A 17409-nucleotide genomic window follows, 5' to 3' on the forward strand; every position below is an offset into this window, starting at 1 on the left:
TTTAGAAAACTCTGGTTTTAGTCCTTTTTACCAAATTTTTTTAACTTTATTTGCTGTTTCAAACGCGTTTCTCAGTTAACATTGAAGCAAAAATGTGTCAAACAGTGTAAACAATCCAAATGCTATAATGTAACATGCTTGAAACAACAAATAAAGTTTAAAAAATTTGGTAAAAAAGACTAAAACCATAGTTTTCTAAAGTTGAAGGACTAAATTGTACTATAGTTTAAAAAAGAGACTAAACACAAAAACGACCAATAGTTGGGGGACGAAAAACATATTTAACTCTAAAAAAATGAAAACACCGAGAAAAATACTTTGACTATATTAGGTAGAAATAAGGATTTTAAATGTAATAGTCATTTGATTGTTACATGTTTATTTAAATTTTATGTAATTGAAAATATTGTTAAATTAAAATATTATTATATTATCAATTAATCAGTTTTATAACTGAAAACTTTATTTTTTATTTATTTATTTTGGTTAGAAACTAGTCTTTGTAAAACTAGCTATTACAAAACTAGTTAATATAAAACTAATAGTTACAAAAATATATAATTTTGTAGTGTTATCTCATTGTCACATATTTTTGTAATATTTCAATTATTTATATAAGGAAGTTTGAAAAACATGGTTTCATAACAACTTTGAATTAAAGCATACATTAAAATTTTGAAGAAATTATTGATGAAGAAGACATCATGTTAATATTTAAGCACCAACAATAAGTCAATAACATTACTTGAAGAAGAAAGGTGGTACCGTGAACAAGGTCATAATTGATTGTTCAATGATTATGTTTTAAAGGATTGTACGCAAACTCATTTTCATTACATGTTTCATATGCAAACTAATGTATTTCTAGAAATTGCAGAAATTGTTGGCAATCATAACGATAACTCTAGAGGATAGATGCAACTTTGCAAAAAATAGTATGTCATTTATTGTTTGTGTATTGGCTTATGACTCACCTACTCAGAATGTCGATTAATGTATTTAAATTGGTGAAAGCACAATATTAAAATCCTTACAATAATTTGTATCAAAAGAATTTAAAGATACAATAATTTAAAGAATTTAAAGAGGTCCAACAACAAAGACACCAACTCATTACTAAAAATTAAAGAGACTAACCAATTTTCAAATATATTAGAATATATGTGTTTATAATGAAAAATATTTATCCAATTACATGGAAAGAATTTATTATAGTGATTGTGCTAATTCAATATCATTCTTGAAACAATAACACGATAAAACTTTTGAATTGATGAAAACTATATATTTGTGAAAATAATTTCAGTGAAGTAAAAATAAAGTTACTTATATAATAACACTGATAAGTAAACAAATTTAAAAAAGTATATTAGAATATTCCAATCTAAATTCAAAATAATTTTGTTGTTAATAGGATATAAAAGTTGATTTATGTACATGTATGGAATGGTTTGATGATTTATTTTGTTAGAAAATGATTTTTTTTTCAGTTAAAGGAATATATCACTTACAAAATATTCTTTGATACTGAGTAAGATCAACATGAATTGTGGATCTATGTTCCTATTATAATAGTAGTTACTTTAGAAGTATAATAACAATATAATAAACAGTAACATAATGATAAATAATAATGAACATACCAAACTTATTAAGATTTAATTATAATATGTAAATGTATGGCCCAAATAGGCATAGGTTTGAGTTGTTCCATAAGGAAAAGACTCAAAGGATGGTCACAACTCAAACCTATGCCTATACTTAATCAAAGCACTCATTATATTTAATCAATCTTAAATTATTAGTTTTGTTATCTACATTTGTACTTTATGATGGTTCAATCAACTACAACCCATATGATTAACTATCAATTTAGTGACAAATCTCGAGTTTGGATAATTAATCAAACGCTCCGACGATAACTCACTAAGCTTAAATGATTATCTAACAAACAAGTGACAATTCACCATACTAAAGAGTCTAAAGAGAACCAAAGTAGATCAACTCCAAAAATCGATTAACTTAAGGTTATAACACGATTATTTACATTTGGACCGCCAAACTTAATAAAAAAACCAACCACAAAATGTATAAATAAATGTTTCTATAAGAAGGTAAGTTACACATTAATTACAACATTAATATTTCAACATTAATTATTTTCTATCTAAGTTGATCTAACTCTGATATCACAGTATCTTTTGTAGGTACCATCCGAATAGTTTGCACGAATCGGAAACTCCTCTCACCATAGAAAACTTGGACATGGAATGACACATCGAAGACCGAACAATTGACTTTGACCCCACACCTGAAATATTGTGTATTGTATGACCATCTGGTCAACTACAATCCGGGTGGTCACCGTCTGATCAATTACAACTCGAACGGTCGACCATCAAATCAATGACAAATCTCAAGTTTGGATGATCAACCAAATGTCCAAACAACAACTTATTGAGTCTAAACAATTATCTAACAAACTAAGAGATAGTTCATGATATTGAACGGTCCAAATAAGACCAAAATAGATCAACTCCAAAATTAATTAACTTAAGTTTAGAACATGATTATTTATGTTTGGGTTGTAATTAGATTAACTTTAATCAAAAGTGTATAAAAAAATCTATAAATAAATATTTTAGATAAAAAGATACGTTAAACATTAGTTAATTCACCGTTAAACATTAATTAATTCATTCATTTGGGTATATGTTTGATCTAATTTTAACATCAAAATACTTTTTATAAGTATCATCTAAACAATTTAAATACACCTAAAATTCTTCTCATCACACAACTTAAACTTAAAACAATACATCAAAAACCAATTAAAACAATACATCAAAAACCAAATAATTGACCCTAACCCACATTCTAAAAAACATTCTTTCAAAATTAATCAACAATTCGAACTACCACCAAATTCGAATATATTTAAAGAACCATAAGAGAAAATAGTGGAAATTTATTTTACGAAAGGTATCGTGTCATAATTTTCACGTTATGCAAGCGCAAGCTAAATAATTATATTATTTTTAAATTATTATATTGTTATAAATTATAAATAAATAAATAAATAAATAAATAAATAAATATTTTAAAATAAACTTAATTAACTTTTCATAAATTTTCATTAATAAATATTATTTCGTATGACAATTAAATTGAAATCAAAATATTAAATGATGAACTTTTAAATTTATTTAAAATTTTAATTTAAATATAAATTTTAAAAAATGGTATAATATAGTACATTTAAATTTGCATTTTTCAACTCGAGAATTGGTCGTAAATGCTGTAATCAGATAATGTTGACACAGTGATTCTGTTGGAATCAGACCCAATTGCTTCCATTAAAACACGTGTGATCAATGGTAAGAGAACTTGCAAGAAAGAAGCTTGAATTTTTGCTAAAGTGTCACACACTTCAACACGGCACCAATCATCTCTTCAACTCTACAACCACTCACTATTAGTCTTCTCTTTCCTTCTTCTTCCTTTTCTGAATTGCAAAATCTGATGAAGATGAGATGACAGAGATCACAAACCTAAGTTCTGACCTCGTAGAGCTGATCCTGTCTCTGCTCCCAATCCCCACCCTCATCAGAGTTTCAACAGTGTGCAAGCTATGGCACTCCATCATCTCTTCCCCTTCCTTCTCCACACTCTCCAATCACTCCAACCGGCCATGGTTCTTCCTCCATGGCATCCATAACATCTCCTCCAAGAACAACCAGACCTTTGCCTTTGACCCTTCCTCCAACACCTGGTTCCTCCTCCCCACCCCCCAACACCACCACCGACACCAACCCAACACCTCCTTTATTGGCACCAACTCCTTCTTCTTCATCACTGCCCCCAACTTCCTCTACACCCCTATCCTCCACCCCTCCTGGCACCTCACCCCTCCCCTCCACTTCCCCAGGATCAATCCCCTGTTGGGTGTCTTCCATGATGCTAAAGGTAGCAACTTTAGTCACCCCAAGTTCATTGTTGTTGGTGGGGTCAAGTTCATTGGGAACCTTGTTGACATAGAGGACCGTTTGGATGTGGAGATTTATGACCCTCTTCTGGGGAATTGGGACCTTGGGCCTCCTCTCCCTCCTGATTTCAGATCAGGAAACTCCTCCTCTTCCCTTTCCTCTGCCCTCTTCAAAGGGAAATTTTATGTCTTTGGGATATACTCTTGCTTTGTTTCGTCTTTTGACTTGCATCATAGGGTTTGGAGCGAGGTTCACACCCTTAGGCCTCATGGGGCTGTATTCTCCTTCTTGGTTGCATGTAAGGAGATGCTTGTGCTTGCAGGGGTGTGTAATTTTCCCCACGGATCTTCTTCCTTTGTGCTGTGGAAGGTTGACGAGAGGACAACGAGGTTCAGCCAGATTGATGTGATGCCTCATGATTTGCTCTGTAGCTTGTTTGATGGTGATGAGGATGATAAATTTGCAAGCTTGAAGTGTGTTGGGTTGGGAGATCTTATATATGTTTACAATGAGAATTACCATAGGATGTACCCTGCTTGTGTGTGTGAGATTAACGGGGAGAGTGGGAGGTGTGTGTGGAGGAAAGTGCCACCGTTGCCATCACTGATGAACAGGTTTCACAAAGTTGTTAGCTTTTGTTCCACAGTTTCACTGCATAGTATTCTTCGTGAACTTCAAGGCCCTGCTCTTTAATTCTAGGTATCCTTTTTTTCTTTACATTACCAATTTTCGATTCATAGTTTTTTAGGAAACACTTAATTTAACCGCATAAAATGGTTTTGTTTTGTTTTCTTTTATCTCTTACCAATGATTACAGTGGTTCGTGATTGTGAAATTAAGTTAAATTAGTGCTGTAAAAATTAGTTAAAATTCACGGGCTAACGCTGAAACTACGGGTTTAGCACGATTGAAATTAGAAAAATGTAATTTTCTTTATATGGATTAGCCCGACTCACCTAGAACTTGTTCAACGTCTACTTATAACTTATTACTCGATGGATGGATTGTATCCGTGATGACTCAGTGTTATCAATTCACTTAAATTTAATTTAATCATTTATTATTTTATATTTCAATATTATTAATTAATAATTTTTATTGTTATATTGTAAATTGAGATAAGAAAGATGTTTCACAGATAGGAAAATATTATAAATTATTTATTAAAGATTCTTATCTTATAAATAGATAGCTGATATAAAAATAATAAATATTATAAATTTATTTATTCGTTTTTTAAGTTTGATTTTGAATTATATTTTACTTTTTTTTCTTAATTGTCTTTGCACTTTAATGTTAAATTTTTTAGATTTTAATTAAAAAAATTGTAATCTTTTTTGGATTTAAAAAGGTAAACTTATAATTAGACAAGTTAGTGAGCCAATTAACTTAATTCGAGTTCAAATTTTTTGACTTGTTAATAAATAAGTCAGTTTGGTTGGCTTATTAAATAATCCGTGATGACTGGACTGAAACGGGTCGAATGACCTGTTTTAACAACTCTAATCAAATGTGTGTTTTTTTTGGCCTTGTTTGTTTTATGTTCTGTTTGTTTTACAGCAATTTGTCTGTGCCTTTTGATCATGATATTATTCGTAGTCCCAATTATCTTATCATCTCTTTGGTTCAATGATAGATAAGTTTCTTATAGGTTGGCTAGAGGGTATTTCACCAAATGCGTCTTTCATTGTTTAAGCTACCTGATATTAGAAGTCAGTGTAGTGATTGTCTCATGTAATTAATCGTACTAACAACTGTCTCTTGACTGTGCATATGATAGTTATTCGCCCCTCATAAATCTACTTGCGTATGAAGTTGTTGTATGCAATACTTTTTTGTTTATTGCCTTTTATATTGGCTTGTCAGGATTCTACTATGTTGCTTAATTGTTTTTTACCCTTTTTTATGCCTATTTCTGTGAATGGGTGTTTATGTATTTATGCCTTGTTTACCTCTGCTGGTAATGATTGCACGTGAAAGTTAGGAAAGGAAAAACGTTATTGTTCTTTTTTATTTATCTGTTTAACATGTTTTGACTCTGACAACAATAATGCTAGCTGAACTGACATATTTAGCAGTTTAGCTGCATAATTAGAGTAATTAGCATTACAAAATGTTTAGTTCATAATTTGATCAAGCTCAGAAACATTGTTCAAATTTTTGAAACAGATAAATTTCTCCATCAATGTGTAAATTACCCTATTTTCAGCTGTTGCTGATACTCGAATTCATATTTTTATAACCATCTTTTATTCATGTTATAAAACTCCCAAGTTAAACAAGCATATTTCAAAATTTTGTGATGCAGAAAGTTACGAGGAATTTCTATAATTAGGAGTAAGCTTCTTTTTTTCTGTTATTAAGTGTCAAGCCTCTATCAGTTTCTTCCAAGTGAGTAAACTGTCAAGTTCAAATGGATCTCGACCCTAGTTGAATAAAACTAAGGGTTCCCACTTGTTATCATAGGATGTTCGTGTGTGTCTGTATAGACACAGACACATACACATATATATTTAATTTAAATTGTGTTTACAACTTTCAATATGTTCAAAGTTTATTTTAATGGTTGATTGAAGGTGTCAATAACTTAGTTCTGTGTACAAATTGATCATTATTGAGCTATTCCATTGCCTACCATTTTCTACTTCACACTAACTCACTCACTATTGAGGTTCTTTCTTTATCATACTTTTGTGTTCTGTTTGGTTTTACTATAATTTATACTATCTTCGAAGTTTACATCTCTTTGGTTTTACTATAATTTACACCACAACACACATAGGTACAGGTAAAGAGAGAGATTAGAGAGAAAAGATGAACTGTTAATATGTATTGATTAGCAAAAATTTGAGTCTCAGCACTCCCATAACGAGTTTCCAATACCTGCTACTACAGTAATAAAATTGCTATTTATACACTATCACTTCCAAACTGACTGACTTGTTGTGGGTCAGTTTGGTTTGTTCTGTTCTTATTTCTTCAAGAATTTACTTTAGTAATAGGTCTCATGTTCCTAAGAATCTCCTCCCAAAAAAAGATCCACCTTGTCCTCCTGCTACCTGTCTGATATTAACACATTTTCTGGTTGAACCTGGATCTCCATGTCATCTGCTAGGGTGAGGGGTAGAGCTTGAACAAGCTGTGGTGAGCTGACTACTCTCTTGAGGAGAGACACATGAAAATCTGGGTGAATCATGCTATCCTCTGGTTAATTCATCAAATAGACTGGTTGATCAGCAATGGGATATTTCATAACTATTGGGGTACTCCAATCCATTTACAAGATATGTACAGGGCGGTAGATACAATAATAATTCAAAACTCCCTTTCTAGTAGATTGTAAGATTTCATCCCTATTCTATATAATAGAATATACTTTTCCATCTATACATTGGAATTGACCCATATATTAGCTTTCTACATTTTATCTAACATATACTTCATTTAAGTAGTGGCTGCAATATTAATCTTATTATACTCTTCATTATGTGAAGATAATAGAAATGTTCAAGAAAGAAATATTGTTAGGATAGATTCTAATCTGGTTCTAATACCAAATTAGAAAGTAGATTTTAAGCCTAACTCATCTCTACAAAACTGGTTTGTAAGGTGAGGTTTGCACCCTACTTATATATATTATAATTTGACTTTATTTTTAATCGATGTGGGACTTCCAACAATTCCTTCATATCTTCAACTAAGTGTGCATATAAGTTAGAAGTGTAGCAGTACTACTTCCAAGCTAAGAGGTCAACCACCACTGTGAAGTCATGGTCCTCTTTATGTCACCACCTCTTTAAATGAAGTGCCTAAAGGGCATTGCCATCTTTTCCTGAATCACAAGTCAAAGCCACTAACATAAGCTACCTGACCAATTCTATCCAAAATCTGAAAATGACCTTAAAAACGAGGACAAAGGTTGTTGTTAGGCCTTTTATGTTAATAAGCAAATAAAGTAAATGTTAGGAATAAAAGAGAGTAAGTTAGACACGTGTGAGGTGTAAAAAGAGAAGTATGTAATAGTTTGTTAGAAGAGAGAGTATAAATAATAACCCAAATAGGGGGAGAGAGGTATTAGATATTTTGTGCCTTTTGGATAGAGACTGGATCGTTGTTCCCGTGGAGGAAGGGAGGCTTCCTTGGGTGGGGATACTCACTTGTTATTTCTGTCCATCTATACTTTACAGAATAATACAGTTTATATTCATACAATTGCTTCTTTTTGTTGAGAGTGTGTGAGAGGATATCCATCTGTTACGGTCCTTGAGTAAAGGAACCTAACAGATTTGGTTCAACCTGCCGGATCCAGATCGAAGGGGAGAAGAGATGGAAAACAGGGTGAGTGCATTGGAAAACAGGGTGAGTGCATTGGAGGGAAGATTTGATTCCATGGAGGCGACGTTCGAGGAAATTCGAGCAGAGTGGAGGGGAATGGTTCGAAACGCGAATCGTGACCGTGGAAGACAAAACATTAATCGCAACCGTGGGAGAAGGAACCAGCGTCGGAGCTTCGAAGGAAGTCGCGATTCCGTCAACGTTGAACGCGAACGGCGACCACTAGAGAAGTCGGAGGACGAAGCGGAAGAAGACAGAGGAGACGTGCAACGTAGCTGGATGAAGCGTGTTGAACTACCAGCGTTCGAAGGAGCGGACCCATTGGGCTGGATCATGAAAGCAGAGAAACTTTTTGATCTACAGAACATGACGGAGAGGGAGAAGATGAAGCTGGTATATATCTGTATGGAGAGAGGCGCGAGCTACTATTGGATTTGCTTTTGGCGGAAGAAAACCCGACATCCAAATTGGAAGATATTCACGGAAGCGCTGACGCGGAGGTTCGACGAACTGAATCGAGACACTGTTTGTGAGGAGCTGGCAGCGGAGCGACAGAGGGAAGCGTCGACAAGGACTTCCAGGAGTTGGGAAATCTGGTGCCACAAGCATCGGGAAAACCAGATCACTCATTTTCTGTTTCTGTCGATCTTGGAGCTGGCATTATAAATGGTGTTGAGGCTGCAAGGGCTATTGAGCGAAGATCAGATACTTATTCGTTGATTGGTGATTAGTTGGATCTTGGGTCGACAATGATGAACAGTTATTGCCTTTGCAATGACAAAGAAACTGAACAAAACAATTCGGCAAATAGACCATTTGATTCCGAAAGGGACAGTTCGGTGGAAAGAAAGCTTGATGAGGATATTTTGAGCTCTCAGGAGAGGAGGGTTAGGTATAGGCACTTCGCTCACTTGGAGCATGATTGTGCTGCTTCACTTAATAATGTTTCTCTTTCCTATTGGAACTACAATGAAGTGTATAGGAGTTTTGGAGGAGATCATCGTATGATTAAAAGGGGTCACAATTTCGTTGTTGAGTATATGGGAGAAGGAATCACAATTCCCTTGAACCACGTTGTAACAAATGTGTCAAATGATATCAAGGAGCCTGGTCAAAATTATAAAATCAAAGTTTCTACAACAAATGACAATGATTTCTTTGGTGATATTGTTCTTGTTACTGTTCTATTGGGTGGTTTGAAGGCTGGAACTATACAGTTCTACTCACCTTTGCCACAATGGAAATGTTTTTCTGGAAAGCGTTTTAGTTATGGAACTCTAAATACAGTGGTTTTGGAATTTCCTAGTGAAGTTTGGGATTATGCTGCGGACTACTTCGAAGCAACAGATGCGAGGAGAAATAGTAGAGGTCACAACTTTATGTTCTGTAATGTTAGGAAAATAATTGGGGCTCCTGTCCTTATTGCATTAGTGGTTGGTAAGGCAGCCATAGATGGACAAATCTTGAGCGCTTCTGATCATGTTAAACATGCCTTGATGGTTCTCCAAAAATTTGTTGGGCAGGATTCAGTTCCAAAACAGGTTGCCTATGTGGTGACTGATTGGGTAGCCTGCCAAGAGCACCTAGATAATGTTGGAGGAGGAATGATGAGTGGACTACGAGAGTCTGCTTGTATCATTAACATAGTGAGTAATGGAAATGATTATATTGCTGAAGTGGAGACATGGGAATTTGCACGAGAACAGTTAGACACCGGAAAGGAGGAAGTGAGGGATATAATAAAGAGACTTGATGCAATGTGGTTAGGTGAATCTTCCCTTGCTAAGTCCATTTATGAAATGCTAGAAGTTACTAGAATTCAAGAAGAATGGAAGATATTGGAGGAGGATTTGCCACCATCCAAGCCTCCAGACTTGAATTGGAGGGCGTCACCTGAGAAGAGGAGCATTACGGCAAATAACAGTTCCCTAACTTCAACCTTGAGGACAAGGTTGATTTTGAGGGATGGAGTAATGTTAGGAATAAAAGAGAGTAAGTTAGACACGTGTGGGACACTTGTAAAGAGAGTGGTATGTTATAGTTTGTTAGAAGAGAGAGTGTAAATAATAACCCAAATAGGGGGAGAGGGGTATCAGATATTTTGTGCCTTTTGGGTAGAGACTGGATCGTTGTTCCAGTAGAGGAAGGGGGGCTTCCTTGGGTGGGGATACTCATTTGTTATTTCTGTTCATTTATACTTTATAGAATAATACAGTTTATATTCATACTATTGTTTCTTTTTGTTGAGAGTGTGTGAGAGGATTTCCATCTGTTACGGTCCTTGAGTAAAGGAACCTAACAATAAATCATAATCAAGGAAATCCATTATTAATCATTCCTATTATTGTGCATATTTACAGTTAATTTGGTAGCCTTCTAATCAGCCAATCAATTAGGAATTAGAAATAATTTGTAATCAACAGCTGTAAATGAGCTAGCTTTATATATAGAAGAAAGGAAAATCAAACAAGGCATCAAAAGCAAACTTTGTTGACATGGTATCTCGAGTCTCCTCACTTAAGTTACCAAAATGACAGTGTTAGAACAATCCTCTCTATTTGCAGCCTCCCAAGGCTGGTTACATGATAAAATGGATGTGAAGAATGCCTTTCCAAGGTGATTTGGCCAAAGATATTTTTATGGCTCCTCCACGAGGCTTGTTTTCTTATTCTGTTTGGAAAATGGAGCTTTCATTTTTCTGGTTTCCTCCACAATTTTCATTTTTCCTTCCATTTGCATGGTGGTCTTTAAAGTTCCTTGCCTCATTGCATCCATTCTTGATACCCTCAACTCTAAGATAGAATCTCTGATACCAGTTGACTAATATGCAGAAGTAGAGGTAAAGAGAAATAATAGAGAGAAAAAAGGTAAATTGTGAATTTGTGTTGATTACCTAGAGTTTGAGAGTCTCGGCACTCCCAGAATAAGTTTCCAAAACCTGCTACTACAGCAATAACATTGTTATTTATACACTATAACTGACTAACTTGTGGGTCGGTTGGATTTGTTTTGTTCTTCATATCTCCACCAAAAGAGGTTCTTACCCGTTTGAGCTTTCAGCTCATGTCATAATTCAGTGTTGGTGTCGTTATTGCTTATACAATTAGGTGTACCAACTGTATATACAGTTAATTGACCCTTTACAAACTTAGTTGCACGTGTTAGCATAACATTTATATGCCTTAGAGGTTTGAATTGTTAATGGACTGGTATGAAATACGCTTGTGTATGATCTTTTACATTGATGCATCTGGGTTGTACTATAGTGCTTGGTTTTTTAAGACAAGTACTCCATTTTGAAAGTTTATGATCTTGGTTTCTCCATTTCTCATGACCTGTTTCTTAGTTTATACTCTGTATATTGAACTGTTGAATTTAGATTAAGTTTACAGCTTTCAACTAGTTTAAAAACTTTATTTTAATTGAAGTTCTGTTATTGGTTGCTGGTATCAGAAACTTATTCTTTGCTACGAGTTAATCACCATCATTGAGCTTTTCCATTTCCTTCCATTTTCTTCTTCTTCAATAATCTACTTCCAATTGTTCGACATTTAACAATATGATGCTGTTTCCTTTTATATCTAGTAATCAGAAAAGTAATGGAACACAACTTCTGAGAGAAGAAAGCGTCAGTTTGAAGAATTGTTTGCTGCAGATGGTGCTGTACTATAAGTATGTGCAACATTGACATGAACAACACCAGAAGCTGACATAAACTATGTAATAGATAATAGTCTTATTTGTATGTGTCTAGTTTAGCTGTTACAAAACATGAATGGTGACAATTTTTCCTAGTGATATTGGCAAACTGTATTCTGTAATAGCTTTTTGTAATTTTAATTAATAATCATGTGAATCATTTAGTTTCATGTTGCATTTCTTAGTGAATTATTGTTGCAGTTTTAATTGTGTGGTCCATTTTCTTGTATCACCATTTGAAAGACTTTTCAATAAAATGTTTGAGTTGCCATAAAAATAAATTACTCAAATCATCTTTGGTAATGCTGATAGTAACATAGTTGGATCTTATATATCACAATTTCGTCAAGACTGTTTCCTCTTCATTCTACCCTTTCAATATTAATGTTCCTCATAATCTGAATTAATGTTCCTCTTAATCTGAATTAACGTTCCTCTTAATCTGAAGATGTTGAAGTTTGCTATCATTTTAAGTTTATGATTTAATGTTTGGAACATAATTAAACAACTAAATTTAAAGAATGAATTTAGCAGTATTTAAATATAATAAAAATTAAAAAAATTGAATAAAATTCAATACATAATAATTAAATATAATTATTACGATATCTTATTAAATTAGATTTCATTATTTATAATGAACTACTTCAACGAACATTCAAGTTTTTATCTTTACTTGTCTTTTCAATGCTTGTTTCCTAGCGTGTTTTTGAGCTTTTTAGCATTTCCGCATCTACCTAGGAGTTCCTAGGGAGTTTTTGAGCTTTTTAGCATTTCCGCATGTACCTAGAAGTTCATTTAGAACGTTTTTTAAGTCAAAAGTATTAAGGTGAAAGTTTATTTAGAACGTTCTCTAGGTCAAGTTAAGGTGAAAGTTTTGAAAACTTTTCTCACCGAGCGTTAGACTCTAAAAGTTCACTTAGAACGTTTTCTAGGTTAAGTTAAGGTGAGAGTTACGAAAACGTTTCTCATCGAGCATTAGACTCTAAGAATTCACTTAGAATGTTTCCTAGGTCAAGTGTTAAGGTGAGAGTTACGAAAACCTTCCTCATTGAGCGTTGAACTTTAGGAGTTCAATTAGAATGTTTCCTAGATCAACAAAGATATAACTTACGCATTTATGGATGGAAAGACTGATATTATTAATACCTAAATAAGAAATTACATCATAAGCTTTCAACTGAAATAAAACTTGAGGTGCGATGCATTCCAAGTGTCGGGGATGGCTTTGCTTGTCAGGTGTTCCAAACAATAAGCTCAAATCTTTAGGTTTTCAATCACCCTAAAAGGACCCTTGCAGTTCGCAGCCAACTTTCCATCCATGCGATTGCGCCGAGCGTCTCCAGTCTTTCGTCACACTAGATCTTCCTCAGCAAACTACCTTGGTTTTATCTTAGTGTTATAGAGGCGAGCAACAAGCCTTTTTTTAAGCTTCCACTCGGACAACAACAATTTCTCTTCTTTCTGCTAAGGTATTGAATTCCACCCTTAAGTCATCATTGTTTACCTACAGATCTTCTATACGCCTCTTGAGCGTTGGTTCCCCCACTTATACCGGCAACATGGCATCAGTGCCATAAGTGAGATTGAAAGGGATTTCTCTAGTGGTACCATGTGGTATGCAGCGATACCCCCAAAGAACCTCTTGCAATTCATCCACCAAAGCTGCTTTAGCGCTTCCCAATTGTTTCTTCAATCAGCCACTATCACCTTGTTGGCTGCTTCTACCTGCCCGTTCGTCTACAGGTGCTCCACCGAACTTGTTGAACGATTGATTTTACCGTTATCTATGATTCAATTTTGGTACTAAATTAATCCTTTTTGGCTTTGAAGTTTACTTAAACTCTTGTTTTTAGTTAAATTGTGTTAATAAGAAAATTGAGGTTATACTTGATGATTTTTATCACTAATTCCCTTGACTTTTTAGGTTACTGGAATGATTTGAAAGAGGAGTTGAAGTATTGTTAAGACTCCGGCAAGTGTACCGAATCGTATCAAGTAATATAAATGGTAAGACCAAGTATTGTTTCCCTAGAGACTCATTGGCCTAAACAGATTTGTTGATTATTTAAGACTTGAGGAACAAAATTTAGGGTTTATAATGCAAAAACAAAATTAAACATGCATGCAAAGGTTGATCAATTGACCAAAGAATATAAGCAGGTAATTATATGGATAAACTATGGTGTTGGAGTTTCCGACTTTATCCTATCCACTCTCATGTATTTACGAATTCTACTTCTTCATTAATGTTAATGTCACTTTCTAATTTACCCTAAACCCGATGTCTCGGTGAAGAGAGCCTACTCCTAATTACTAGTTTACAATGTCTTGTCTCCCTAGCAATTTATCATGCATTACATTCGCACAGAAGCTTAAAGGCAATCGGTCCTCCTTGTTACCAATAAGGAGTATTGGTAAAATCTGAAGATGTATTTTGATGATGCTGCAACTTGTAGATTTTGGATGTAGTAGAAAAATATTTAAAAAGCAACTTGTAGACTTTGAATGTAGTAGGAAAATATTAAACCTTGTAATTTTTACTGGTATAATCGATTATGGACAAGCTATAATCGATTATCACATGCTTTTTGTACTAGAATAATCGATTATCATGAAGCAATAATCGATTATCACAAGTCATACTTGAATAATCGATTATCACTTCGTATAATCGATTATCACTTTTTGAAAACTCTGTAACGGACTCGAATAATCGATTATCACTTACAATAATCGATTATTCATGGCAGTTGGGAGCTGACCTTTGGCATTCAGTGTACTTGACTATATATTAGGTTTTTGAAATCTTCAGAAGCAACATTTTTGAACTGAGAAAGCAAAGTAGAACACTGTGTGTCAGAGAGAAGTTCTCAGAAAGCTTTTGTTCATTGTTCCCTTGCTTGGTCTTGTGAAAGGAGAGGCTCGCGTATCGTGTGTCGATAGTCGGGGCAGACTCTCTTCAAGTTAGCAAGGTGCTCTGCCTGGTCTTGTGAAAGGAGAAGCTCGCGAATCGTTGGTCGATTGCCGGAGCGGTTCTCTTCAAGTTGGTAGAGTGGTTTTCTTTGTCTTATATTTTGTTCATTTGATTGTAATCTGCAAAATTGTTTTTAGTGGAATTGTTAATCACTCTTTGTAGTGATTAACGACTGGACGTAGATTCTGTTGAATCAAACCAGTATAGAAATACTCTTGTGATTTTTCCATTCCCTACACTCATTTTACTTTACGCATATCAACTGTTTGATTAATTTTCTGAAAGAAAATTATTTTTGCTAAAAAGGACCAATTTCGTTTTAACTGTGACCGAACACGCGTTCNGCTTACTATAAGTTTTATTCCGCTGCGTTACACTCTTCGAAAAATACTCCCTCCGATACCAACAATTGGTATCAGAGCTTGCTGTGATAGTTTTTCAAAATATTTGCGAAAATGGCCGGTCACAATCAAAACCATGTATATGCTGAGGGTCCTTCCATTAACAGACCTCCACTATTTACTGGTGATAACTATGCTTTTTGAAAAGTTAGAATGGAAATTTTTATGGGGTCTGTTGATAGAGGCATTTGGGAAGCAGTACAAAATGGTCCTTATATTCCTATGAGTACAGTTGATGGTGTAGAGACAGAAAAACCTTATTTTAATTGGACTGCTGAAGAAAATAGACGAGCTTAGTTTGATATTAAAGCTCGCAATATAATTTCATCTGCTGTTGTACTTGATGAAGTCCTCAGAGTCACTCATGAAGGAACAGAGGACATGAAACGCACTAGGAAGAACACTCTCATTCAGGAATATGAGATGTTCAGAATGCAACCTGGAGAAACGATCTCTGATGTTCAAAAGCGTTTCACTCATATTGTGAATCACTTAACCGGGTTGGGTAAGACTTTTGGTACTGATGAACTAAATGTGAAAATTCTGAAATCTTTAGACAGGTCTTGGCAACCAAAGGTGACTGCCATCTTGGAGTCTCAGAATCTTACTCAGATGTCAATGCTAATTTTGTTTGGAAAGCTCCGTGAGCATGAGCTTGAGTTGAGGAGACTAACTACTGAAGAGGATCAAGGCAAGAGAAAAACATTAGCCTTCAAGTCCAAAATATCTAAAGGAAAGAGCTCTAAGAGGATCGAAGACGATGATTCTGATGATGAGGAAAACATGAGCCTTATGATAAAGAAATTTGCAAAGTTTATGAAGGCAAAGGGAAAGGACAAATTTCATAAAGAAAGGAGAGAAAGTCAAGAATCTCCTTCAAATGTGAAGTGCTTTGGTTGTGGAGAAAGAGGGCACGTAAAATCTGAGTGTCCAAAGAGCAAGAAAAGTGAAGACAAGATGGAAAGAAAATTTCAAAAGAAAAAGGAAGCTTACATAGCTTGGGAGGATAATGCTTCTAGCTCAACAAGCTCAAGTGACATAGAAGAAGAAGCCAAGTTATGCCTTATGGCAGATTCTGAAGATACAAGAAGCCAAGTAAGTGTTTCCAGCTTTGAATCTAGTGAATTAGATTTACAAAAGGCTTTCTTTGATTTGATGAATGAATTTGAAAAACTTGATGCTGCTCATAAAAAGCTAAAAAAGGAACACAATGAATTGAAGTTAAAGTATGATAAATTGCTTGATGATGAAGTTGTTTTAAGAAATAGAGTTAGTACTTTAGAAATCAAATTGTCAGATGCAAATGCTACTGTTGAACCTGTTGAATGCTTGTCATGCAAAAGTCATATGTTTGATATTGATATACTTGAAAATTTACTTGCTAAGGCAACTAAGACAAATTCATATGCTAAAACGAACTTTAATAAAAGCAATGTTAAAAATAGAAACATGCATCAAAATTATAAATCCAAGATAAGAAGAACTCAAAAAATTTGGGTTGTTAAAGGAACTTTTGTTAAAAATAAAATTAATGATGTGTGTTGTTTTTACTGTATGAAGCATGGTCACACATCAAACAAGTGCAATATTAAATATGTTGATGTTCCAAATGGTAAATATGCATGGGTTAAAGCTGTGAAATGATGTATACTTGCAAAAACTAACCCCAAGGACCCATATTGAGATTGGGGACCTAAAATTCTTGTTAACTTGTTTTGTAGGAACAATCTAAGTCAAAGAAGTCATTGTGGTATCTTGACAGTGGTTGCTCAAGACACATGACTGGTGACAAGAAAAGGTTCATCTCTTTTGAGAAGAAAAAGCAAGGATTTGTAACTTATGGGGATAACAATAAAGGCAGAATAATGGGAACCGGAGACATTGGAGGAGGAAACACATTGACGATAAAAGACGTCTTATACGTTGAAGGTCTCAAACATAACCTTCTAAGCATAAGCCAAGTATGCGACAAAGGTCTCAAGGTAACTTTTGAGAGTGATAAATGTACTGT

The 17409-nt window shown here is 34.4% G+C and overlaps 1 protein-coding gene across 1 annotated transcript; it reads left to right on the top strand.

Annotated features, from left to right (window-relative positions):
• Nucleotides 1–3383: 3383 nt before the first annotated feature.
• Nucleotides 3384–12197, top strand: LOC106759385 (F-box/kelch-repeat protein At3g24760). Its single transcript, XM_014642538.2, has 2 exons — nt 3384–4685; nt 11907–12197. Exon 1 carries the CDS (start codon nt 3534–3536, stop codon nt 4677–4679), a length of 1146 nt encoding a protein of 381 aa, XP_014498024.1. The 5' UTR covers nt 3384–3533; the 3' UTR covers nt 4680–4685; nt 11907–12197.
• Nucleotides 12198–17409: the final 5212 nt, after the last annotated feature.

The sequence above is a fragment of the Vigna radiata genome, chromosome 4, assembly GCF_000741045.1.
Source record: "Vigna radiata var. radiata cultivar VC1973A chromosome 4, Vradiata_ver6, whole genome shotgun sequence".
Classification (NCBI taxonomy): Eukaryota; Viridiplantae; Streptophyta; class Magnoliopsida; order Fabales; family Fabaceae; genus Vigna; species Vigna radiata.

Excerpts from the sequence above, each read along its gene's own strand:
- LOC106759385 (XM_014642538.2), top strand. The coding sequence starts at position 3,534 with ATGACAGAGATCACAAACCTAAGTTCTGACCTCGTAGAGCTGATCCTG.